The sequence below is a fragment of the Oryx dammah genome, unplaced genomic scaffold, assembly GCF_014754425.2.
Source record: "Oryx dammah isolate SB20612 unplaced genomic scaffold, SCBI_Odam_1.1 HiC_scaffold_28, whole genome shotgun sequence".
Taxonomy (NCBI): domain Eukaryota; kingdom Metazoa; phylum Chordata; class Mammalia; order Artiodactyla; family Bovidae; genus Oryx; species Oryx dammah.
In genome coordinates, this window is record NW_024070212.1 from 65203572 (window position 1) to 65229226 (window position 25655).

At 40.6% G+C, this 25655-nt stretch overlaps 1 protein-coding gene across 1 annotated transcript in view; it reads right to left on the reverse strand.

The window, feature by feature from the left end:
- The window catches only part of AK5 (adenylate kinase 5), a 261478-nt gene that overhangs the window by 116883 nt on the left and 118940 nt on the right, over positions 1 to 25655 (reverse strand). The window contains exons 7-8 of the mRNA XM_040232542.1: positions 13873 to 13963; positions 5772 to 5848 (exon numbers count right to left, since the gene is read on the reverse strand). Of these exons, the coding sequence (XP_040088476.1) occupies positions 5772 to 5848; positions 13873 to 13963 (168 nt within the window). The remainder of the gene's footprint in view (positions 1 to 5771; positions 5849 to 13872; positions 13964 to 25655) is intronic.

A 25655-nucleotide genomic window follows, 5' to 3' on the forward strand; every position in this document is an offset into this window, starting at 1 on the left:
TATTGCCCATGTTCTTTGCTGCTTCTTTTAATCTCCAAACTTTTTCTGCCTTTGTATCTTTAGCTAAGCATTTTATATGATTCCATTTTCTCTCCTTCCTTAGCATATCAATTATGTTTCTTTTTTTTAATTTATTTTTTTAATTGCAGGATAATTGCTTTACAGAATTTTGTTGTTTTATGTCAAACCTCAACATGAATCAACTATAGGTATACATATATCCCCTCCTTTTTGAATCTCCCTCTCATCTCCAGCCCCATCCCACCCCTCTAGGTTGATACAAAGCCCCTGTTTGAGTTTCCTGAGCCAAACAGCAAATTCCCATTGGCTATCTATTTTAAATACAGGACATAAGTGTTTTTTTTTTTGTTAATTTATTATTTTTTTTTTACTTTTACAATACTGTATTGGTTTTGCCATACATTGACATGAATCCGGCACGGGTGTACATGAGTTCCCAATCCTGAAATCCCCTCCCACCACCCTCCCCATATCATCTCTCTGGGTCATCCCAGTGCACCAGCCCCAAGCATCCTGTATCCTGTATCGAACCTAGACTGGCGATTCGTTTCTTACATGATAGTATACATGTTTCAATGTCATTTTCCCAAATCATCCCACCCTCTCCCTAAAAGGTGGGTGCTCTAGAATTTTCAATACCCATTTAAACTAATCCAAATCCACTTTCAAATAAGCAGAAAAGTACCTTATAATAACAAAATATTCCTCATTCCTCCCTTCCATCCTTTGTTGTCATTCATTTCACTAATATGTAAACATACATAATAAAATACATTGTGACTATTATTGTTTTTAACATGTCATTATCTGTTAGATCAATTAAGAATAAGAAAAATAAGTTTTTATTTTACTTTCACTTATCCATTCTCTGATACTTTTCTTTTCTTTATATAGATCTGAATTTCTGACCTATGTAATTTTCCTTCTCTCTAAAGAACTTCTTTTAGCATTTCTTGCAAGGCAGGTCTACTGGTAACAAATTGCCTCAATTTCCATCTGAGATAGTTTTTATTTCTCTTTCATTTTTGAAGGATAATTTCACAGGATACTAAAGCCTAGGCTTTTTTTTTTTCCTTTCAACACTTGAAGTAGAAAAACTAGAAATCATTTTTTTGACTTTTCAAAAAATGGACATTTTTTGAGCACATATTGCATGTTGGTTGAATGACAGGAGAGCAGAACACAATGCAAGAGGATATTAGAACACAGGGGCTCGTGGGTCCCCCAAGAAGGTGAACCTGACATGGAACGAGAAGGGCTTCCTTGAGGAGGAGTGTGGTCCTGATGGATCATGAGTGGAGGTTATCTGGCACAGGGGTGATGGGGCTGCAGAAGCTTCCGCATAGAGGAAAGAGACTTCACAAAGCACAACCCCCGCTTAGGGGAACTGCAAATGGCTTGGTGTGGCTGGCACATGCCATGTGTTTTGGTGATGGGCAAGGGATGAGTTTGGGGAAGGAGGTGATGGTCAGGCTAATTTGAAAGTTCCCATGTCTACTGATAAGTGTTCTGATTTAATTCTGACATCAATGAAGAGCCATGAAGAGTTTTAAGCAGTGGGATATGCTGACTGACTTGGCTTTTAAGCAAGATGATTTTCGTGGGTGAGGAGCCTGGGGAAGGGAGACTGGCTTGGCCACTCTCAGCGGTCCTGGGGAAGAAGGGTGAGGGTGTAAATCAGGGCAGTGGCAGTGGAACTGGAGAGGGAAGGAGTGATGCCTGCACAGGAAAACAGACCTGCTGACCAGCTTTCTGATCACCCTGCTGTAGGGAGGGAGAAAAAGGAAGGAGACTAGGAAGATGCCCTTGTCTCTGGCTTGGGCAGCTGGAAGGATGGTGGTATCATTCACAGAAATAGGGGAAACAGAAGGAAGAACAGATTTTGTGGGGGAAGACAGTGAGTTCAGTTTTGGACGTTCTGAGTTTGAGATGCACGTGGGAAATCCCACCAGTGCTGTTTAGCAGGCAGACATAGGCATTGGGAGCTTACCAGAGGACTCTGAATGAAGCTGAACTCATGCCTGTGGTCGAGCTTCTCAAAGGATAACGTGTGCAGTGAGGAGCGAAGGTTCCCTTTGCCAGGATACTGGGATGCTCATATTGAAGTAATGCACCAACAGAGCAGAGTTCACAAGAAAACCAAGAAAGAGTGGACCAAGAAGTGAGAGGAGTGTGAGAGAGAGAACAGTTCGGGCAAGGGCTCTGCAGTCCAGGCTGACTTGGCACTCACTAAACACTTAAGTAAGCTCCATTTTTCAGCCTCCTTAGACATAGGCAGAGTCAGTGACAAGGGATGTCTCATGATTGTGGGAGGAAGAAATATGCAATTAAGAGCAAGTTTCCGCCACTCCCCCAGCCCCATGCTTTTCCCCTTCTTATCCACGGCCCCTTTGGATGTCTCTCTGGAAGGAAAACACTCAAATGTTGATGGTTTTTGTTTTTGTTTTAAAAATATAAGCTCCATTAGTTTACTATTCTTTCCTTTTTAAAAAAATTTTAAAAGAAATTTATGGCATGCTGAATCTTAGTTCCCTGACCAGAGGCTGAGCCCATGCCCCTTGCTGTGGAAGCATGGAGTCTCAACCACTGCATTGCCAGCGAAGTCCCTTGAGTTTTATTTGTTACTATAGCAGAGCCTCATCTATCTTTCCTGATCCCAGCTCTGCAGTTGGATGGCTGTGTTGGAATTCTGTCTTTACCTCTTGCCAGGTGTGTGACTTTAAGTAAACTTCTGAATTCCTCTGGGCTATAGTTTCCTTATCAGTGAAATTGGGATAATGATATCAAGCTCATGTAACTGTCTCGGGATAAAACGTAATAAATGTGAAGCATTTAGAACAGTATTAAATACTATAGAAATGTTAGAAACCAATAGGACAGTGTCAAGAGGTGGAGATGGTTTATAGTCATGGTCAGCAACCTATGCTGCTGCTGCTAAGTCACTTCAGTAGTGTCAGACTCTGTGCGACCCCATAGACAGCAGCCCATCAAGCTTCCCCGTCCCTGGGATTCTCCAGGCAAGAATACTGGAGTGGGCTGCCATTTCCTTCTCCACAGCAACCTATGGCCACAGGCCAAATCCACTCTGCTGACTGTAAACAGCATCTTCGTTAAGAATGCGCTTTACATTTTCGAATAGTCAAATCACAAGAAAATATGTGGAATTCAAATTTCAGTGACCATAAATAAAGTTTTACTGGAACACAGCCATACTTTTAAGTAGAGTTGTGCCTGCTTTTGCATTACTGTCACAGGAGTGGATCAAAGGGAGCAAAGGTCAAGAAAGATCATGAAAAAGCATTAACTGGAATTGGCAATAGATTGTCAGTGACCTTGATAATGGCTTTATTTGGAATGTGAAAGCATAAACTAGCTTTTGGTGCCAGACTGATCATAGTTTGATTCCTGACTCCACTACTTGTTAACTGTGTGGTCTTGGGAAGTCATTTAAGCTCTCTGAGTTTTAGCTTAACAGAGCTACCTTCTTAAGTTATTGGAAAGATTAGCAATGATGTATGTAAACCATAAAACACAGCATCTGACTTATTGGAGGTACTCAGAAAAGGCAAGCACCCGACTTATTGAATCTGCTGCCCTTCCCTACCAAACTATTAGGTAATGCTTTTTCACTTTTAATATTTTATTTTTGTCTTTAGTATTTTGTGTTCTCTATGTTTTACATTATATGCCAAGTCTTTGCTCAAATCTCACCTCTTTAATGAGACCATCCTAGTTAATATTGACTCTCCTAGTTAATACCGACTCTCCTAGTTAATACCATAATCTGTCCCTATTCCAGCATTCCTAACCTTCCTACCTTGTTCTATTTTTTTTTTTCTCATAGCACATATCAATCTAGGATATTTACAGATTTACTAACGTGTTTCTTGTATACTATCTTCCCCACCTGTATGGATGCTCCTTGTCTGTTTTATACAATTAGATATTCCGAAATAGTACCCAGCACATAGTAGGTGCTCTGTTAATATTTTCTAAATGAAAAAAGAATAGGTGAGGGTTTTTTTTTTTTTCCTGTTCAGGACACAATGTTTTCCTTCATTCTGGGGACTTGTCTTTTCTCATCTCTGTAAAATTCTCAACCATTATCTGTTAACATGAAGCTCTGTTCCCTCCACTCAATCCTCTTTCTGGAACTCCTTTCGGAACATGTTGACCCAATCATTCCATCCTCAGTGTCTCCCAAGTTCTTTCTTTGACAAGAAGAACTCTCTTTTAGCTCTGTCTTTTATTCTAAGGAAATTTTCTCAGCTCTAGCATTGTCTCTTTTTAGCTGTGTCTAGTCTACTAGACACAATTTTTATTGCAATGACAATATTTTTTTGTGCCTAGAATTTCTGTTTATTCCTCACTATTCCTTCTTGCCTCTTGCTTTCCATTCTTTCCCATACTTGTTTCAAGACTTCTAATCTTCCCTTTATCTCTTCGGATATTTTAAATATTCCTTGATTAAAATTTCTTTCAGATTTTTCTGTTCTGTCTAGTCCTTGGAGTGTGAACCCTTCATTTGTTTAATCAGCTGGATTTCATGCTTTGGTTCATTTCTTGGTGCGGTCTATAAGTTTAGATGGTGAGCTCACTTTTTATAGTGGTTGTTTGGCATTTGCCTCTGCTGAGGTCTTAAGAGTTAGCAACTGAAAAGGCTCCAAAAATTCATCACTGAATGGCCTGTCTTTGGAGACTGAGGATGGCGGGTGGCAGAGTGCAGGTTTAGGGAAATTGCCCTGAGTTCACAAGCTCCACTGTGAAACTATTTGTGTAACCGCATGCAAATTACTCTTGGAGTCTTAATTCTCTTACCTATGAAATAAGGATAATAATTCCTATTTCCTAGAGATGTTGTGGGGAATTAGTGAGATAATCAAGTTAAGGAACCTAGCCCAATGTTTAGTACGTACAAAGTGCTTAATAAACGCTAAAAGATATTTTAAATACTTGTCAATATCTTCTCCTTGCTTTGTGATGTAAGGGAAGAAACTTAATGCCTGTGAAAATAATTTCTGAATACGTATGTGAAACAGAGAAACAGCCATTACATCTGGACACTGGCCAGATCTATTTCATTAATTTGTGACATGTATTAGTTGAAAATGGGGGAAAAATCCAGGAGGACACGCCCACTTGGCTTTCAGCCACTACAGAAGAGCATTGATGAGAGGTGGATGAAGTTTCAGACAAGATACCTTTTAAAAAATAAGGCCTAATTAGAGAGTCAGATCATTTGCCAACTATTTTGGATCATTAAAACAGGGCAGGAAGAAGAGTTCTTCTGCTGAGAAAAAATGACCCAGATAAATTTCTTATCCAAATAGAAAATATATGTGATTCTTTGGCTGTGTTGTCCTTGGTCAGCAGTCCCTTTTAAAGGTTAGAAAAAGAAAGCAGGGCCCCGAGTCTGTAGGCAGTGGTTAGTAAATACTGGGCTTATAATTGGGAAGAATGAGACACAGATAAATTCTTGGGCAAGAGAACCTCATGTAGCCTTACTTCTAGCTCATATAACTTTTGACCACAGATCTTCCCTTAATTAATTGCCACTTTGAGTCTGTGGATAAAGGAGGGTTAGAGGGCCAAAGTTAATGAATGAAAGCTGTATGATTTATCATGGAACAGATGATTAGTTATCTGTAATCATTTCACAGAATGATTTGTAATTCTAATTTTCATGAAACACTTATAAAGACCAAAATTAAAAACATTTAAATAGACAAATAATTTTAGATTTTAATTACCTGATCTTCATAATCAGATCCCGTATCAATAATCTCTCCAGTGTCCAACATCATCGAAGGATCAAGGTCACTTGAACCTAAGATTAAGAAAACAAATGTTACCTGATGGATGGAGGTTGTCTGTGCATGTTTCTAAAGTAAACTGTCTCCCACGAGGTTTCCATATTGTCCTTGTGATTATATTAAATTATCCAATATTTTTAACTCTTCCCATCTGCCAGGCACTGTCTGGTCTGCAGATGGAAAATGCAGCTGTAACTGGGCAGGATCCTACAGGGCCTTCCCAAGACAGACCCTTCCTCCATATTCTCTGCTCTGGTTTCTCTCTGAAGTACCTAAATAATAGTATCTGATTCACATTTCCTGAGTTGTTTTACAGATGCTAAAATCACCACCAAATGGAAGAAATTAACTACTTGAGGATTGTGAGCATGTAGCCCCCAGACCTACTGTTGCCTAAGGATTAATAACATTAACCCCTGTAACATCACCCAGTTACCTTACCATCAACCAACCAGAGAACTGGGGATGAGTTGATCACATACGCTGGGATGCCCCTCCCTCATCTGGACTTTAAAATTGCTTGGCTGAAACCCATAGAGGAGTTTGGCTTTTTGAGCACTGCCTGTCCTGAACTTGTTTATCACCTTGCAAGAAACATGGCACTTTCCTTCACCACAAACCAGTGTCAGTAGATTGGCTTTACTGCATTTGGGGGAGCGGACCCAAGTTTGGTTTGATAACACAGATATCTAGACACTGTCTCTACCTTTAAGAAGACAATGATCCTGTGGAGGAGATTAATTTGACAACATCAAGGTTCAGAAACCAAAAGGAAAAAGCTACTAATTCTGACTTGTAGTGGAGGAGGTGATGGAGGTAGGATTCTTCACAAGGAACTAGTCTGTGAGCCCAAACTATGAGGGCGAATAAGGGTTGTCCAGGAGGAGAAGTGGTTTAGGGCTGTGCAACACCAGGGACCCTGGGGGGCTGCTGTCTCTGGGGTCGCACAGAGTCGGACACGAAGGAAGCAACTTAGCAGCAGCAGCAGCAGCAGCAGCTGTGACTGAGGAGGAAGGAACAGGAGCAAACTACAGTGGGAGTAGAGCAAAGGGTTCCAGAAAAAGAAGGGCTGAGTTTGCTCACTTCATGAGAACCTGATGAGCTTTTCTTATCGCCTTTGGATCACGTTAGTTCCTGAAAGTGGGAAAAACCAGGTTAACTTAATCTGTTAATACAGTTTCTACCCTAGGTACTACAGGTTACACTGAATTGCTTATCCATTAATTACCAAGGCTTACACTTAGACCAGTAATTTTCATAATGGGGCTCCTGAAGCACACTTGAGTTATCATCCTCATCTAACAAGCCTTTCCTGCTGGGCAATCTATATTACCTAACTAGCCAGAAAGACAGAATTCTTCAGTACTGCCCATGAAATGCTATGCACCTGTGAAGAAACCAACCATTCTGCTTCACTATAAACTTGCCCTTGCAAAATAACTCTTGTTCAGAACATGCAATGAGTAATGTTAAATGAAGATGAATTTTAAAAAAAAGTCAAGCTTCTCACACACTTCTCAGACGTAGACCTCTCCTAGATATGCTACTTCCATATTTTCTTTTAGAAAAAGAACCAAGGTATGTCCCCACAAAGTCTTTCCTCATTTCTTCCTCTCTTCTCATCATTACCCCTGCTGTTCACAAAATTGACTGAGTATTAGCCCATCATCAAATCAACTAAGTACTAAACAGGAACACCATAGTTTATTGTGTTTGTAATTAAAAACAAATTAAGTAGAATGAAGATTTTCAAAACGAAGAAGGTTGACCCATCAAATCATTTTGGAAAGGGAACTGTAAAGCTGCCACATATAGTTGAATAAATATGTACTCCTCAATTCTTGGGGATACCCTGGCAACATGAGTGTTAAAAGTGCCTCTAGGGGTGATATGGAAACTTTAATTTTATATATAATTTTTAAGTAGAAGATGTAATTCTCCTATCTTTGTTCTTTAAGCATTTTTCAAATAAAAGTTTTGTAAGGTGTATCTTAGGGCCAAACTACTTGATGTCTCAGGGTCCAGCTGGAAGACCAGTTTGCACTTAAGTGTTGGGAAGCAGTAAAGAGCTCAGGAGTAAAATGTATACTTCTCTCTGACAGGATCATAAACATTTTGGAATTTAATATTTCACAGAATCCTACTCTGTCTAAAGAGGAAAATGAGCTGCGGAGAAGTTATATAGCTTGGCCAAGGTCATGCAGAAAGTGAGTGAGATCAAAGACAAGTCACAGCTCCCATTTCTAACACAGGCTACTGACTCCAAGTTGTAAGCAGACACAATCCAAAAGGTTTTGTATACATGATCTTCTATTAAAGTGCTCTACAGGGGAGGACCCAGAGGAGTGTGCTGTCTCTTCTACATTCTGAGAAAATAGGAACAGTGAAAGATTGATGATGAGATGGGTCACTGAGTGGCTGCAGAAATGGAAGAATGGAAAGTGGAATAAAGGGGTGTCTCTCCAGCCCATGAAAGTCAAGGTGGCTGCTACTGACAGCTTTGTTAAAGGCAATGCCAACTTTAATTAGCGTTTGTTACTTTCACAACATGGATATGATTCACCACTGACTAGTGGAAGTGGCGATAGGTACTCAGATGATACCCTCCCTTAGACTTTAAAGTGGTTCCTTTGAAATGAGCAACATGACCTGAACAGAGGCTCACTGAATATATAGCTGCTTCAGTTCCTGTGTCCTACTTATTTAATTAGAAACTGTTCTTTTAGCTGTTTTAATAAACTACAACATGAAGGGTCTTAAACAACCCATTCAACAGAGATGTCACACAATAATATTTGAAAATGGAACAAGGTTATTAGAAAACTAGCTTCATCGATGGGAGAATGAAGAGGTCTTTGTTTAAAAAAATAAACAACTCCTGCTCATAGGAAGAGAATATTGGTTTTCCTAATAAAATGTTTTTAACAGAAATGTTATTGTATCATCAAGGGATGAAATTTCTTGACATGTCGTTGCTCTTGGAAACAGTACTGATAGATCACAGAAGGCAATAGACAAAGGATGTCATTATCTGCTCAGATAATGATTGAATAGCTTTCATTTTCTTTTACTACTGGTTGCTTGGTTTGCTGAAAATGGTACCTTTAATAATAGTTTAAGGCTTGATGTACAAAATAGGGAGGTAAATATAACCATATGTACATATTTTGCATCTTTCACTGGACAATTTAACACATAAAACAACTACAATGATCTTAATACTCAAAAAAGACAGCAAAATCGGGACATTTTGTAAAAGTGATAGTATGGCTTTCTTTTCCCCATAATTCGAATTTCTCAGTTTCTTTTCAGATTTAAAAATATCCTTTCCATAGATAACAGACAAAGGTGTGAGCTGAAATAGAACCCCCCAGGATCACTCACTGTCACTAGTTTCAGATATAGAATGGTCTTCATAAATGTTGTCCCCTTAAATTTAATTGGGAAGACAGTACATTGGCTTCAGAGGTACTGGAAGGCTAGACATACTGTGTTCTGGGACAATGGTAAAGATGTTTTCCTCTTAGTGGATCTTCAATCTGAAGTTTTGGGACGACCCTCCTCTCAGTTTGAGTACCAAATAGAGGGAACCTCCTGGAAGACTGGGATTCCTGGGCAGTGATGGAAATCTGTAGATAAAAGTTCCTCTAACACTTCTCTGAAAGCCAAAGAATTGATGCTTTTGGATTTTGGTGCTGAAGATTCTTGAGACTCCCTTGAACAGCAAAGAGATCATAGCAGTCAGTCCTAAAGGAAATCAACCCTGAATATTCATTGGAAGGACTGATGCTGAAGCTGAAGTTCCAATACTTTGACCACCTGATGGGAAGAACTGGCTCATTGGAAAAGACCCTGATGCTGGGAAAGATTGAAGGCAGGAGGAGAAGGGGACGACAGAGGATGAGATGGTTGGATGGCATACCTATTCAGTTAGAGCAAACTTTGGAAGACAGTGAAGGACAGGAAAGCCTGACATGTTGCAGTCCATGGAATTGCAAAGAGTCAGACATGACTAAGCAACAACAATGAAAAGATGAGCTATGTTAACTAGTTGGGCCATAGTAATCATTTCATGAATCAAATCATCATGTATATATATATATATACATATATATATATGTATATATAGTTTTTTACTTAAAAATTTTAAAGGAATTGAAAGTCATTCACACTTCATCATTGGAAGTGATATGGGAGCTGTGGAGCAGCTGAGATTATGTAGAGAGAGGATTCAAAGAGAAGGAAAGAGCCAAGGCACAAGACCTGGGGGCTGATGAGTCACAGAGCAGAACCCATGGACATGGTTTCTTTAACTGACTCAGTCACTGATGTTTACCAGCTGGGAGATTTTACCTACTGGTGCAGGCTTCTGATTTCTCTGGAAAGAGACAAAGATCCAGAAACACTTGTCCATTCTTTAACGGTAACAATAGTCTGTCTATCAGATCTAATTCCTTGAATCTATTTGTCACTTCCACTGTATAATCGTAAGGGATTTTATTTAGGTCATACCTGAGTGGTCTAGTGGTTTTCCCCAATTTAAGTCTGGATTTGGCAATAAGGAGTTCATGATCTTAGCCACAGTCAGCTCCCAGTCTTGTTTTTTCTGACTGAACTGAGCGTCTTCATCTTTGGCTGAAAAGAATATAATCAATCTGATTTCAGTATTGACCATCTGGTGATGTCCTTGTGTAGAGTCTTATGTTGTTGGAAGAGGGTGTCTGCTCTGATGAGTGCATCTCTTGGCAAAACTCTATCAGCCTTTGCTGTGCTTCATTCTCTACTCCAAGGCCAAATTTTCCTGTTACTCCAGTTATTTCTTGACTTCCTACTTTTGCATTCCAGTCCCCTATAATGAAAAGGACATCTTTTGGGGTGTTAATTCTAGGTCTTGTAGGTCTTCATAGAACCATTCAACTTCAGTTTCTTCAGCATTACTAGTCAGGGTATAGACTTGGATTATTGTGATAATGAATGGTTTGCCTTGGAAATGAACAGAGATCATTCTGTCATTTTTGAGATTGCATCCAAGTACTGCATTTTGGACTCTTTTGTTGACTATGGTGGCTACTCTATTTCTTCTAAGAGATTCTTGCCAACAGTAGTAGATACAATGGTCATCTGAGTTAAATTCACCCATTCCAGTCCATTTTAGTTCGCTGATTCCTAAAGTGTCAATGTTCACTCTTGCCATTTCCTGTTTGACTTCCAAATTGCCTTGATTCATGGACCTAACATTCCAGGTTCCTATGCAATATTGCTCTTTACAGCATCGGACTTTACATCCATCACCAGTTACATCCACAGCTGGGTGTTGTTTTTGCTTTGGCTCCGTCTCTTCCTTCTTTCTGGAGTTATCTCTCCATTCTTCTCCAGTAGCATATTGGGCACCTATTGACCTGGGGAGTTAATCTTTCAGTGTTCTACCTTTTTGCCTTTTCATACTGTTCATGGGGTTCTCAAGTCAAGAATACTGAAGTGATTTGCCATTCCCTTCTCCAGTGGACCACATTTTGTCAGAACTCTCCACCATGACCCGTCCGTTTGGGTGGCCCTACACAGCATGGCTCATAGTTTCATTGAGTTAGACATGGCTGTGGTCCATGTGATCAGATTGGTTAGTTTTCTGTGATTGTGGTTTTCACTCTGTCTGCCCTCTGATGGAGAAGGATAAGAGGCTTATGGAAGCTTCCTAATGGGAGAGACTGACTGAGGGGGAAACTGGGTCTTGTTCTGATGGATAAGGCCATGCTCAGTAAATCTTTAATCCAAAGCTATGGTTTTTCCAGTAGTCATGTATGAATGTGAGAGTTGGACTATAAAGAAAACCGAGCACCAAAGAATTGATGCTTCTGAATTGTGGTGTTGGAGAAGACTCTTGAGAGTCCCTTGGACTGCAAGGCAATCCAACCAGTCCGTCCTAAAGGAAATAAATCCTGAATATTCATTGGAAGGACTGATGCTGAAGCTGAAATTCCAATACTTTGGCCACCTGATGTGAAGAACAGACTCATTGGAAAAGACCCTAATGTTGGAAAAGATCGAAGGTGGGAAGAGAAGGGGACGACAGAGGATGAGATGGTTGGATGGCATCACCGACTCAATGGACATGAGTTTGAGTAAACTCCAGGGGTTGGTGATGGTTAGGGAGGCCTGGGGTGCTGCAGTCCATGGGGTTGCAAAGAGTCGGACACGACTGAGCTACTGAACTGAATTGAACTGAACAATAGTCTGAGGCTGTGAAGTGGCAGCCTCTGGTAAGGAGAGGTTTATTTCCAGTTTACCACAGGCTCTCCTGGGATCACTTCACTCACCAGGGCTGTGACAGATAGAAGGGGTTTACTCTAAGGCTGGAGTAGAGGTCTTGTATGTTTTCAGGGGTCTTGGGAATGGAGGGGGGTTGGGGAGTTGTGGCTGTGAACACAGACCTCTCTGTTCATAAGCTCAGAGCTGTAGGAAGGCAGGAGGGGCCCCTGGAAACCCCTGCTATGGGCCAGGCACTGTGCACTCTACCAAGGGGACCTGAAGAGGATGAAGATAGAATTTACCGAATGTACTTTAGACAGCACAGCTACATCACTGTAGGATGAGGCCACTTTGGAGAAATACTACTTGAGAGTCATAAAGTGCTGGAAGTTCTAAAGAAGGGGCAGTTTAAATTTTCTCCTGCTCTGCTCTTTGGAAATTGAAGGTATCTATCAGATAGATATTTGTTGTGAGAGGTCTAAAAGGAATGTTGTAAATTAAATATTAACTTGAAAACACAGGTGTCAAGACTTCCCCGGTAGTCCAGTGGTTAAAACTCTGTTCTTCAGTGTAGAAAGCTTGGGTTCGATCCCTGGTGGGGGAACTACCCTAAGGGTGGTCAAACAAAACAAACAAAAGACATAGGTCTATAACTTTTTTCGAAGCAATGGTACTCTTGTTTACATGATCTGACATGCTTCTCCATCTTCCTTCTTTTCTGTAACAGGCTGTCTTTCTGTAAATATCACTGGAAAATCAGGCAGGTAAGTTTATGTCAGTTATCTGTGCTCTGTGGGTTTGCCCAGAAAGACTACTGCCTTGTCTTAAAAAAAAATTCTTTCTTAAAACCTGTTCTTAGTGGGCTTCAAATACAGCTTAAAATTTTAGGTGTTTAGCCTTTTTCTTTACAGCCCAGAACTTTTGGTCTTTATTCACCGAGGCTGTAACTGAGAAGAAAGGTCAGGACTGAGACAAAGATTTGAGAGTCATCCATGTAGAAGTGATGGTTGAAACTGTGAGGGACAATGAGTTGAAGCAGAGAATGTATAAGAGAGTGAGAAAAGGGTCAAGGATGGAACTGTGAGTCCTGACTATTTGAGGGGATATGTGTCAAACTTCTAGATGTAGAAAGAGAAGGGGTAGGGCCACAACGGGGGCAGTGGGTTGGAATTGGGGCATCTAGAAGACCCAAGGGGAGGATTTTTCCCTGGTGGTTCAGGAGAGACATATGTGTGTTAGGTCGGCCTGGAGAAGTTGTAACTTTCATTGCGCTCAAGTTATGGGTTAGACCAATTTTTAAAAATTATAATAACATAGAAGTAGTGAAGTGTTAGTTGCTTAGTCATGTCTGACTCTTTGCAAACCCCTGGACTGTAGCCTGCCAGGTTCCTGTGTCCATGAAATTCTCTAGGCAAAAATACTGGAGTGGGTTGCCCTTTCCTTCTCCAGGGGATTTTCCCACCCACGTCTCCTGCATTTAGGGCAGATTCTTTACCTTCTGAGCCTCTAGGGAAATCCCACAGTAACCTAGATCCTATGCTATATTGTGACTACCTGCTAATTTGCCTGTGCAATGACTGGAAGAAAGGCAATAACCATAAGAACCAGATATATGGCTCTTTTCTATGTTGTTTTGTACCTTTATTTTTAAACCAGAAGGTATAAAGCTGTGAAGACAGCATCATCCTCACAACCTTACAGCAGTATGTTGCGCTCCAGCATTACTACAAAGCCCCAGACACTTGGCCAGGGGATCAGGGTGTACTGTAGCCCAGAGGACATGGTGACTTACCTGCTGCAGCCTCTTTGTTTGGAAATAACTTGCTGTCAACTGCCATGCTGATGTCATAGAACACCTCATCCTCGTCTCGGTCGGCGTCAAACTGGGAGAAATCAAGACACACAAGTCGGGAGCATGAGAATACATAAATTAATTCAGTCCAAAATATAATGAGCATGCATCACATAACTGTATCTCTAATGAATGAGGACAACAGGAATTAAAGTCCTTGAGTCTTTAATGAGATATTTAGAGGATTTTTCAAGCCCAGACCTCATATCAAACAGAAAGGGGTGTTAGAGAGTAAGTGTATAGTCACTTACGGTTAAGAAAAATGGGTATAATTTTCTTAATTTCTAAAACAAGCTTTGGAAAAATTCATAACTTGTGCCTTTCTGATTCTTAGTTTTGTTTTGAAATACTCCGCCATCCTCCTTCATGAAAATATTTTCAATCAACAGGGGGAATAGTTTTTGTAATTTGTTGCTACAAAAAGGATAAAGAGAGAACACTCAAACAAATTTTAGCTACTATACAAATATAGATGCTATTCTATAGGTATAATCTATAGACACTATAGGTTTAGATGTAACAAAAATTATAAATTTAAATCTTGAACCATTCTCTAAAATTTACAAAATTTTAAATATTAAATGTGGCTACATTTTTAAATCCTCTACTTCCCAAGTTGTTCAATGGTTTTTAGAAATATACTTTAGTCTCTTTAGTTTTTTAAATTATAATTGATATACAATAAACTGCATGTTTAAAGTGTACAAAATGATAAGCTTTGACATCTGTGCACACCTGTGAAACCATCATAAAAATCAAAATAGTGAGCATCTCCATCACTCCCTAAAAATTTCCTTGTGCCTCTTGAGAATGCTTTCCTTCTGACCCCTCATCAGATAATCACTGATATGTTTTCTGCAACTAGAGATTACTTTGCATCTTCTAGAATTTCAAGTAAAAGGAATGGCACAGCTTGAAATGTTTTTGTCTGGATTCTTTTAGCACAATTGTTTTGAGATTTTATCAAGCTCACTCCTTTTCATTGCTCAGTAGTATTTCATTGTATGGATATACTATTTATTCCATCCTAGACATCTTTTGGGAGAAGGACATGGCAACCCACTCCAGTACTCTTGCCTGGAAAATCCCATGGACGGAGGAGCCTGGTAGGCTGCAGTCCATGGGGTCGCGAAGAGTCGGACACGACTGAACGACTTCACTTTCACTTTTCTGTTTCATGCACTGGAGAAGGAAATGGCAACCCACTCCAGTGTTCTTGCCTGGAGAATCCCAGGGACAGAGGAGCCTGGTGGGTTGCCGTCTATAGGGTCGCACAGAGTCGGACATGACTGAAGCAACTTAGCACCAGCAGCAGCAGATACCTTTTATCTTGAACACTGTAGTTTTTATCCACAGATATTTGACTTGAGTCTTAGAAACTCTCTATAGAAAGTTTTGAAGATATGAAATGCAAGGTTTTGAACATATGACATACAACTATAATAACTTCTATAAATATTTTTGAGCTTTGTTCTGGAATGAAGTTTAATTATTGGAAACAACTTGATCCTTTCAGGTCATGTGTCTAAGCTTTATTAGACTGGACCACGGCAGTATTTAGTTTACGGTTAATTATTTCCCACTGTTGTGGCAAATTTTTTTCAAGTACTCTGCTCAGTGCCTTGTGAATTAAGGGATTTTTTTCAGTCTGGCTGGTAGAAACAGGCACTCTTCTTAGCCCAGTGTGAGCTCTAGCCACTGTTCCTGCTGATCCTTTGGGTCGTTTTCCCCTCAGCTTTGCTCAGTTTCCTCACATGCATGCCCTGATTCGTATTCTGCTGGATCCTGTAGATCTCCAGAGTTTTCTCTCTGTGCATCTCTTGCATCTTTGATACTCTGTCCTTTGAACTCCAGCCACCTTGGTCTCTTGGGGTCTCAGCTCCATCTGCTCAACTCGTGAAGTCCACCAAGGCTTCCTTCGCCGTGCGCTGTAGCCTGGAAATTCTCCAGTGGTCAGCTGAGGGCAATCACAGGGCCCATCACATGTTTCCTTTCTCTTGGAGAATCATCTGGTCATCTGACATCCACTGTCTTAAAATTGTTTTTTAAAAATATATTTTCTGTTTATTTCTGTTTGTTTGTTTCATGTGGGAGGGAAAATCCAGTCTCTTTTATTCCATCATAGCTTTTTTTTTCCTCCTCTATTTCTGGGCTATGCTGCACGGCTTGTGGAATCTTAGTTCCCAGACTAGGGATTGAACCAGTGTCCCCTGCAGTGTAAGCTCAGTGTCTTACCCACTGGACTGCTAGGGAAGTCCCTAGTCCATCTTGGTTTTTAAGCTTATTATTACCTTAAACATATTTGAAAAGATTTAAGTGATTTATTCCTTTATATTTTCCTACTGAAGTGCTTCATTATTTTTAGTGATGGGAATTCAGAAGACTAAATTAGAAAGTTATTACCTAACCTCCCCTCACACAGTTAAAGCACACCTGTGCGATGCTTCAACATACTCTCAACTGTGTCACGTCAGCCATGGCAAAGGTGAGGCAGATCCTCTTGTTTCTATTTTACAGGTGAGGGAATATCTACACAGGTATTATTACTTTCTCAAGTCAAACACCAAATATGCAGAAGCAGTAGGACTTGAATTTAGGACAGTTGACACTTTCCATCCTACTAGGCTCCACAGGATCATCATAGCCAGATAAACAGAGCCCTGGTACTCAAACAAGTGTTAACACAGCCTTTTGCCCAAATGCGAGAGGGAGAAAAGCATATGGTGGTTAGGCAGATAAGGCAAGATTAGTGTCACCTTAATGCACTGCTTCCCACACCTGTAGACCATGGCTTCTTTTTTTTTTTTTTCTTTCAAAATATTTGTCAGCTATGATCAGTATGGGGTAAGCTCTATTAATAGAAGGTTTGTTTTTAGTTTTCTTGGACTTTTGAAAGATGGGTAACAGCGTGTCATTTTATAAATTAAAGCTTATGTTTTAGCCGCAGTACCCTAAAAAACAGAACCAAAGCAAAACTTATAGATTAACACTTTACTGGGGGCTGTGCGTGTGTGTGTGCGTGCGTGCGCGCGCGTATGTGTGTGTGTGTGTGTATAATGCCAGGGCAGTAAGTTTGAAGGAAAAGGGGAACTGAGACAAAGCAAGAAGCAAAGCAGATGTAAGGTGACATAGTACTGATCTGGGGCCCAGTTTCACAAGAAGTCACAGCTGTTTTCCAGAAAGACTAAATGGAACCAGTATATCTCAGAACAGTCTGAAGGAGAAGGAAGGGAGAGGCATATATATGCTGTCTTTTAGTTTACAGTCTTCCACTGGTCCCAGTTTTCTTTAAGAAGAGTTTAAGTTCCCTCACCTCTGGTTTGGTTGCCTAGACCCTGGGGCAGCCCCTGGAAGCCAGATCCCATGCTCCAGGGAGCAGCAGAGTGTGTGGATCTGGTTGGGTCCTGGGGCCATCTCTGCATAGGCTCTCACCAGGTTCGGGTGATGAAGCTCAGCCCTCAGTCCTGAAGAGGCTTGGCAGGGGGCGGGAGGTGAGTGCTGTCAGCTACCCTGAAGGGCAGGGCAGCAGTAGACCGATAGTTCTCCGTTCAACAGGCAACAGAGGCCTGGGGCACATGGGCCAAGTGAGTCAAGGGAGGCTTATAAACTGGCGTAGGCAGCTGAAAATTCAACCAGACCTTGATTTGAATTTCTGCTTCCCCTGTAGCTGCTGTCTGACCTTGAATAATATATTTCCCTGTGCTTAGCATCTATACAATGTGATTATTATGACTAAAGAGATGGTATATTTAACACACCAGTACAGACCCTGGCCTAACTGTGGTCCTTCACTGAGGGAATATTGTCTATACACGTTTGATTGCTTCTATACTTTGGACAAGGCAGGTGTGTGCTTACACACACACACACGCACACTTTTTTTTCTTTAACTTGAGGACTGTGGAATATGAAATATCAGTGACTTTGAGCTTTTCTAGGAGATAACCTATCCTCCAACTGATTTGAACAAGGATATGTTTAGCTCTGGAACAATAAAGTGCTTAATTGTCCGATCCAAAAGGTAAAATATCCAAAGTAAAACATCTTTCATGAAAGCATTCAACAAATATTTGCTGAGTAACTACTATGTCCTTGGTAGACTCTTGAATTGACCACTCCTAAGTACATGGAAAAGGAGTACATCAAGGCTGTATATTGTCACCCTGCTTATTTAACTTCTATGCAGAGTACATCATGAGAAATGCTGGGCTAGAAGAAACACAAGCTGGAATCAAGATTGCCAGGAGAAATATCAATAACCTCAGACATGCAGATAACACCACCCTTATGGCAGAAAGTGAAGAGGAACTCAAAAGCCTCTTGATGAAAGTGAAAGAGGAGAGTGAAAAAGTTGGTTTAAAGCTCAACATGCAGAAAACTAAGATCATGGCAGCTAGTCCCATCACTTCATGGCAAATAGATGGGGAACCAGTGGAAACAGTGTCAGACTTTATTTTTTGGGGCTCCAAAATCACTGCAGACGGTGACTGCAGCCATGAAATTAAAAGACGCTTACTCCTTGGAAGGAAAATTATGACCAACCTAGATAGCGTATTAAAAAGCAGAGACATTACTTTGCCAACAAAGGTCCGTCTAGTCAAGGCTATGGTTTTTCCAGTGGTCATGTATGGATGTGAGAGTTGGACTGTGAAGAAAGCTAAGCACCGAAGAATTGATGCTTTTGAACTGTGGTGTTGGAGAAGACTCTTGAGATTCCTTTGGACTGTGAGGAGATCCAGCCAGTCCATTCTGAAGGAGATCAGTTCTGGGTGTTCTTTGGAAGGAATGATGCTAAAGCTGAAACTCCAATACTTCGGCCACCTGATGCGAAGAGTTGACTCACTGGAAAAGACTCTGATGCTGGGAGGGATTGAGGGCAGGAGGGGAAGGGGACGACAGAGGATGAGATGGCTGCATGGCATCACTGAGTTGATGGACATGGGTTTGGGTGGACTCTGAGAGTTGGTGATGGACAGGGAGGCCTGGCGTGCTGCAATGCATGGGGTCGCAAAGAGTCGGGCACGACTGAGTGACTCAACTGAACTGAACTGAACTGAAGCACTTGGATGATGAACAGGGAGCCCCAAGGAAGGAAGATGACACCCACATGGCTAACTCAACTCTGGGATTATGCAAAAGCTAATGAAGCCCAGTGACTTCTGCTTCAGGACCACAGAATTTAACCTAGGTTTTCTTATTTTCTGTAACATCCCACGTTGGCAGCTCCAGGACTAGAATGGGACTCTTTGTCTAGCTGTTTGACCAATAACGTGGCATACTGATATTGGAGAGCATTCTGACTGAGTACTATCAGGACAGCTGCTACTTCAAGGAAAAGGTCTTTATGAAATAATAACATTCAGTGTTGGAGAGGTTGTGTGTATGATGAGTAAAGAACTGGCTTTTCAATCATCAGACATTTTACCTATTATTTGTTTCTGCACAAACCATACACATCAATGGCTCTCAACCAGGTATTATGTGGTCCACCTGCTTCCACCCCTGCCCCAAATCTGACAATGTTGCTAGATATTTTTGGTTGTCACAACTGGCAGGAGAGAGACTGGCCAGGGATGCTGCTAAATATCTTATAGTGCACAGGACAGCCCCCTCACAACAAAGAATTATCCAGTCTAAAATTGAAAGAGACACGTGTACCCCAGTGTTCATTGCAGCACTGTTTATAATAGCCAGGACATGGAAGCAACCTAGATGTCCATCAGCAGATGAATGGATAAGAAAGCTGTGGTACATATACACAATGGAATATCACTCAGCCATTAAAAAGAATACATTTGAATCAGTTCTAATGAGGTGGATGAAACTGGAGCCGATTATACAGACTGAAGTAAGCCAGAAAGAAAAACACCAATACAGTATACTAACACATATATATGGAATTTAGAAAGATGGTAAGGATAACCCCGTATGTGAGACAGCAAAAGAGACACAGATGTATAGAACAGACTTTTGGACTCTGTGGGAGAGGGAGAGGGTGGGATGATTTGTGAGAATGACATTGAAATATGTATACTATCATGTAAGAAATGAATCGCCAGTCTAGGTTTGATACAGGATACAGGATGCTTGGGGCTGGTGCACTGGGATGACCCAGAGAGATGATATGGGGAGGGTGGTGGGAGGGGAGTTCAGGATTGGGAATTTATGTACACCTGTGGCGGATTCATGTCAATGTATGGCAAAACCAATACAGTATTGTAAAGTAAAAAAATAAAATAAAATGTCAGTAATGCCAAAGCTGAGAAACTCTCATCTATACCAAAGCATTCTCAGTTTTGGGGTTTCTCAAAAGTGTGTTGAGACTCGAGTAGCAATTATTCTCTTCCTCTCCTCCTCTCTCTCTCTTTCTTCTTTCTTTCCTTCCCTCTCCATCCCTCTCGCTCTTTCTGTCTGATTTTGAGCTGAAAGAACCTGTGCTGTAAACCCCAAAATACGAAGAATAGCAGAAGTGGTAATGCTGCAGAGGAGACAACAGGAGACGAAGGTTCAGTCTCTGAGTCAGGAAGATCCTCTGGAGGAGGAAATGACAAAACACTCCAGTATTCCTGCCTGGGATACCCCATGGACGAGGAGCCTGGCGGGCTACTGTCCAAAGGGTCGCTAAGAGTCGGACACGACAGAGTGACTGAACACGGGCAGAGGTATAGGATTATTAAGGTTCTAGAAAGAACAGTTTTTGTAGATCTTGTGGGTCAGCAACAAGCTTCAGGGCGCAGATGAAATTGTGTGCCACTAGACCAGATGATGTCTGAGGTTGTTCCCAGCTCTGAAATTCTGTGGTTATATGAGCACTTTATCTTTTTGGTGATTGGTGTTTAATGTCTAGCAATCTTAACAAACCTCTTTTCTTTTTCTGAGGGAAAGAACTTGCAGAGGACATGGTCTGCATGATTCGTTTTATGTCACTTAATATAGGAGGGCTGGGGAGGTCAATTGGAAATTTCAAAATGAGATGCTTACCAAATTTCCCAGTTCACTTACAACACATGTTTTAATTTGAATAACAAATGTTGTAACAGCTTTCAATATCATACAAAATATATCTAGATTAGGAAAGGAAATTATAGTAGATTGCAACAATGATGGTTTGCAATTTTAATGGCAGAAATGAATTGTTTGTTTTCTTTTGGCTCTGATTTAGACTGAAACAAGCTTCTCAGATCTTCTCCATAGAGATGAGGCTTTCTGTATTCTTAGCACTGCTAGCTAGGAATGTTAGGTCTATAAAATATTCTAAATGGACTCAAAAAGGAGAATAAAAGTTCAGTCTTTTTAGATTCCACCTTTCATTAAACTTAGGTCTGTCTTCCGATTTTTTTCTATGCTTCAACATTTGAGAAGGAAATAAATTGGCTCTGTTATTAGTATTATCTCAGTTTTATATCCCATAAATATCATTTTCTGAACAGCAAGCCAGCTTCTTGAATGTTTTACTTCCCTCTTGTTTCCTGCAGAGATTTCAATTAAGCCTGGTCTCTACCAAATAGTTTTCATCATTTGCTACTGGAGATCCCTCACCATGCAAAATACTGGCTCTTGGGGGGAGGGATAAATTGGGAGACTGGGACTGACATATACATACTCAGAGGTTAAAGCATCTGCCTCCAATGCGGGAGACCCGGCTTCGATCCCTGGGTTGGGAAGATCCCCTGGAGAAGGAAATGGCAACCCACTTCAGTATTCTTGCCTGAAGAATCCCATGGATGGAGAAGCCTGGTAGGCTACAGTCCATGGGGTCGCAAAGAGTTGGACACGACTGAGCAACTTTACTATACTATACTATTTATAAAATAGATAACTAATAAGAACAATAGAGTAGTACAGAGAACTCTATACTCAATATTCTATAATGACCTATATGGGAAAAGAATAAAAAACAGTGGATATATGTATATGTATCACTGATTCGGGCTTTCCAAGTGGTGCTAGTGGTAAAGAATCCGCCTGCCAATGCAGGACACCTGAGAGATGTGGGTTCAATCCCTGGGTCGGGAAGATCCCCTGGAGGAGGGCATGGAATCCCATGGACAGAGGAGCCTGGCGGTGTACAGTCCATGGGGTCACAAAGAGTTAGATACGACTGAAGTGACTTAGCGCATAACTGATTCACTTTGCTGTACAGAGGAAAGTAATACTACGTTGTAAATCACTTATATTCCAATAAAAACGTAACAATAGGGCATGAAAGAATGGCGTCTGCCAATGCATGTCCCAGGTCTCATAGTAACCGTGGTAAACAGCAGGTTTCTCCAGGCCACTCCCAGGTGGAGCATCCTGACTTCAGGGAGTGGACATTAGGGATGGGCTCAAATGAACCAGCAAACTTGTCTGCAAACCTATAATTGTTTTCCTTTCTGTGTCTTTAAAAATTCATATTTGGATTTCACACTCCACCTGGATCTCTCTATCTCTACTATTCAAAAGAAAACTTCACATCTGAAACTGACATAATATTGTATGCTCAGTCAGTAAAGAATCTGCCTGCACTGAGGGAGACCTGGGTTCAGTCCCTGGGTCAGGAAGATCCCCTGGAGAAGGAAATGGCAACCTACTCCAGTATTCTCGCCTGGGAAATCACACAGACAGAGGAGCCTGGTGGGCTACAGTCCATGGCGTTACAAGAGTCAGACACAACTTAGTGACTAAATTACCACCATTCTATTTCAATAAGAAAAAAACTTTAAGTTAATTAATAAATTAAAAAAAATCACTGGCCCTTCAAAACTTTTCTATGTCTAGAAACTTTCTTCTAACAAATTGGCTGGTATCCTATTTATAGTATTTCACTTTTCCCTAACAAAAATTGGAGTTTTCACTAAAATAGTAATAATTTTAAAACCTGCCATTATTGGAGTGAAACCTGTAGTTATCAGCAATATATCAATAGTAATGACAGTTTATATTCTACAGAACTGTGTTTCTAAAGCTTTATAATTAGTCACAAAACTTGAAGAAAAGCATGAAAATAGATTTGGTTGGGGTAGGGCTGGTAGGGACAATATTCTGTCTGGGAAAGCCAAATCAATTCCATGCCTTTTATTTTAAAATTTAATTTAATTTAACTTTTTTGGCTACATCTTGTGGCATATGGGATCTTAGTTCCTGCATCAGGGATTGGACCCGGGCCCTTGGCAGTGAGAACATGAAGTTCTAACCACTGGACCAGCAGGGTCCCATGCTTTGATGAACAGAATTACTGTGATATGTCCCTGTAAAACTGAGATGTGTAGAACATATTTCCTTACAGAATGAAATAAGGGTAAAATGTGAATGAAACTAGATTTAAAAATAAATGTAATTGGTATGCAAAGTGATGAGTACAAGAACATTAGAAAGTTGTGAATAACTGAGTAAAGGACTTCTTTTCTCAGCAATTTGTACAGAATCTTTATTTTCACTGGACATTTTGATTATGGACATGGACAACATCTAAAAATTTTTGTTGGGAAAAAGTCAACACAATGAAAAGATCCCAGAGGAAATGGTTGCAGCATTTATAATGTGCTTTAGAAAAAAATTTCTTCCTGAACTTGAAATCTTAACAATGTAATAATGACTGACTTATGCTAGAGAGAAGAAGACTTACTCCAGAGAATTTTGGTGACTCCTACTATACTAGCTCTGAGGACATTTTTCCAGAATCTTTATAGCAATCAACAAGAAAGGGAACTAACTGAAGAACTAGACACTGTTGCCATTTTTTTTTTTTGAGCATCTATTATGTGCCATATATTGTTAAGCTTTTCTTTATACACTTTATCATTAAATTTCTACAATATTATTTAGAAGAGGTGTCATCATCCTCAGATTTAAAAACTCAGTTTCAGAGATTAAATAACTTGACCAAGATCATGTAGGTGGTCAAGCCAGGATCTGAGTGCATATCTACCTATATCAAACTGTCAAGGCTGTCAGGATCAGAATCATGGGCCAGCCATAGATCTTTTTTTTTTCCCCAGATTTTTTAAAAAATCTGGACCATTTTTAAAGTCTTTATTGAATTTGCTACAATATTGCTTCAGATTTTAAGTTTTGGTTTTTTTTTTGACCAGAAGGCATGTGGGATTTTAGCTCCCAACCAGGGGTTGAAGGTGAAGTCTTAAACCACTGAACCACTAGGAAGTCCCAGAAGCCTTAGATCTTAGCTGGGCTCTTGTAGAGCAAATCAGGGCTAAAGTCCTAATGGAGTACTCTCAGGATAGACCTCTAAGAATCCCCTGAAGCCAAGCCAACTAGGTCTAGGTGCCATATACCCAAATATCTGTGATCTGACTTTCCATTTTGAGGCCATAGTGGGTAATTTTATTTCTCTGTATGATATGTGTACTCTGCCAAATGGATGTGGCTTTTGGCAGAGGAACCTCCCTGTAGGCTGACCCAGAGCCTCGGAAGGAGCAAGGACAAGCGAAATTGACAGCAAGAGGCAGATGACCTCCCAACTCCAAGTAAGGCTCTTTCTCAGGGCCTTTAGCTTAAGGCTATCACTTTCACAGGAAAGCTGGCTATCCCTCTTGGCCCACTGTTGACTCTAGTTGTACCTTCTCCATTAGCTTTCTAAAACTTAAACAACCCTGCCCTTCAGTTTGTTAAGAGAACTAAAGTCATCCAGCAAAGATTCTATTTTTCTCCTCTCATTACCAGTCAATCCTTCTTCAGTAATCAGAGAAAGAGTAAGCCTACCCTCTTTCTAAAAGCCTTTCTGGGGTTGGAGAGTAGATTTCTGATAGGGGTCCATTTTCAGTCTAGCACTTCCTGCAGAAGCTCTTCTGGTTCTGCCTCAGAGGGTTCCCCATCCATGAGCACCCGAGGCAGCCTTGGCTCAGTGGTTCCTCCCCACGTCCCAGCCAGGGTGTCAGCTCTGTCCCTGACTGGCAGGCAGCATTCCACACTCCTTTCCCAGAGCTCTCGTTGTTTCATTAGGGGATAGTGGATGCAAAGCCAGACCACCTGTGATAAGAGGGGAAAGGCTAGGTCTTAGGATGTGCAGAAGGTTGTTGATGCGAAAGAGCCAAAGCATAAAGATTCAAGTCGGTGGTGGAAACTGGGTCTTGAACAATTTTTGAGCTGGAGAGTATGTGGCTACAGTAGCTGGTTTTTAATACTTTGAGACTCAAGTAGAACCCTAGAGCAGATGTCCTCGGGCTGAGCAATGTCCAGATCATGAACCAGATATCAAGAGCTCAGTATTTCGCTCATGGGTCCTTTGGCACTATGATAAGACACTTTTCAAATTAAGTCTGGCATCTAAAAAAAGCCCAACTCCAGACAATGGTGGTTGCCAGGGGCTAAGAGGGGGCAGGAAAGGGGAGATGTCAGTCAAATGGTACAAATTTCCATTATAAGATGAATAAATTCTGTGGATCTAATATTCAGCATGGTGACTATAGTTAACAATACTGTATTCATATATTGGAAAGTTGCTAAGAGACTAGATCTTAGATGCTTTCACCACACACAAATACACACACACACATTATAATCATATGAAGTGACGGGTCTATTAACCTTATTGTGGGAATCATTTCACAACATATATGTGTATCAAATCATCACATTCTCTATCTGAAACTTACACAATGTAATATGTCGATTATATCTCAAGCTGGGAGAAAAGAAAAGTAAAATTATGTTGCCAAAAAAAGCATATATATAAATGGTATAAACAGTTTTTTTTTTTTTTTTTTTTTGTCACTGCACAGCTT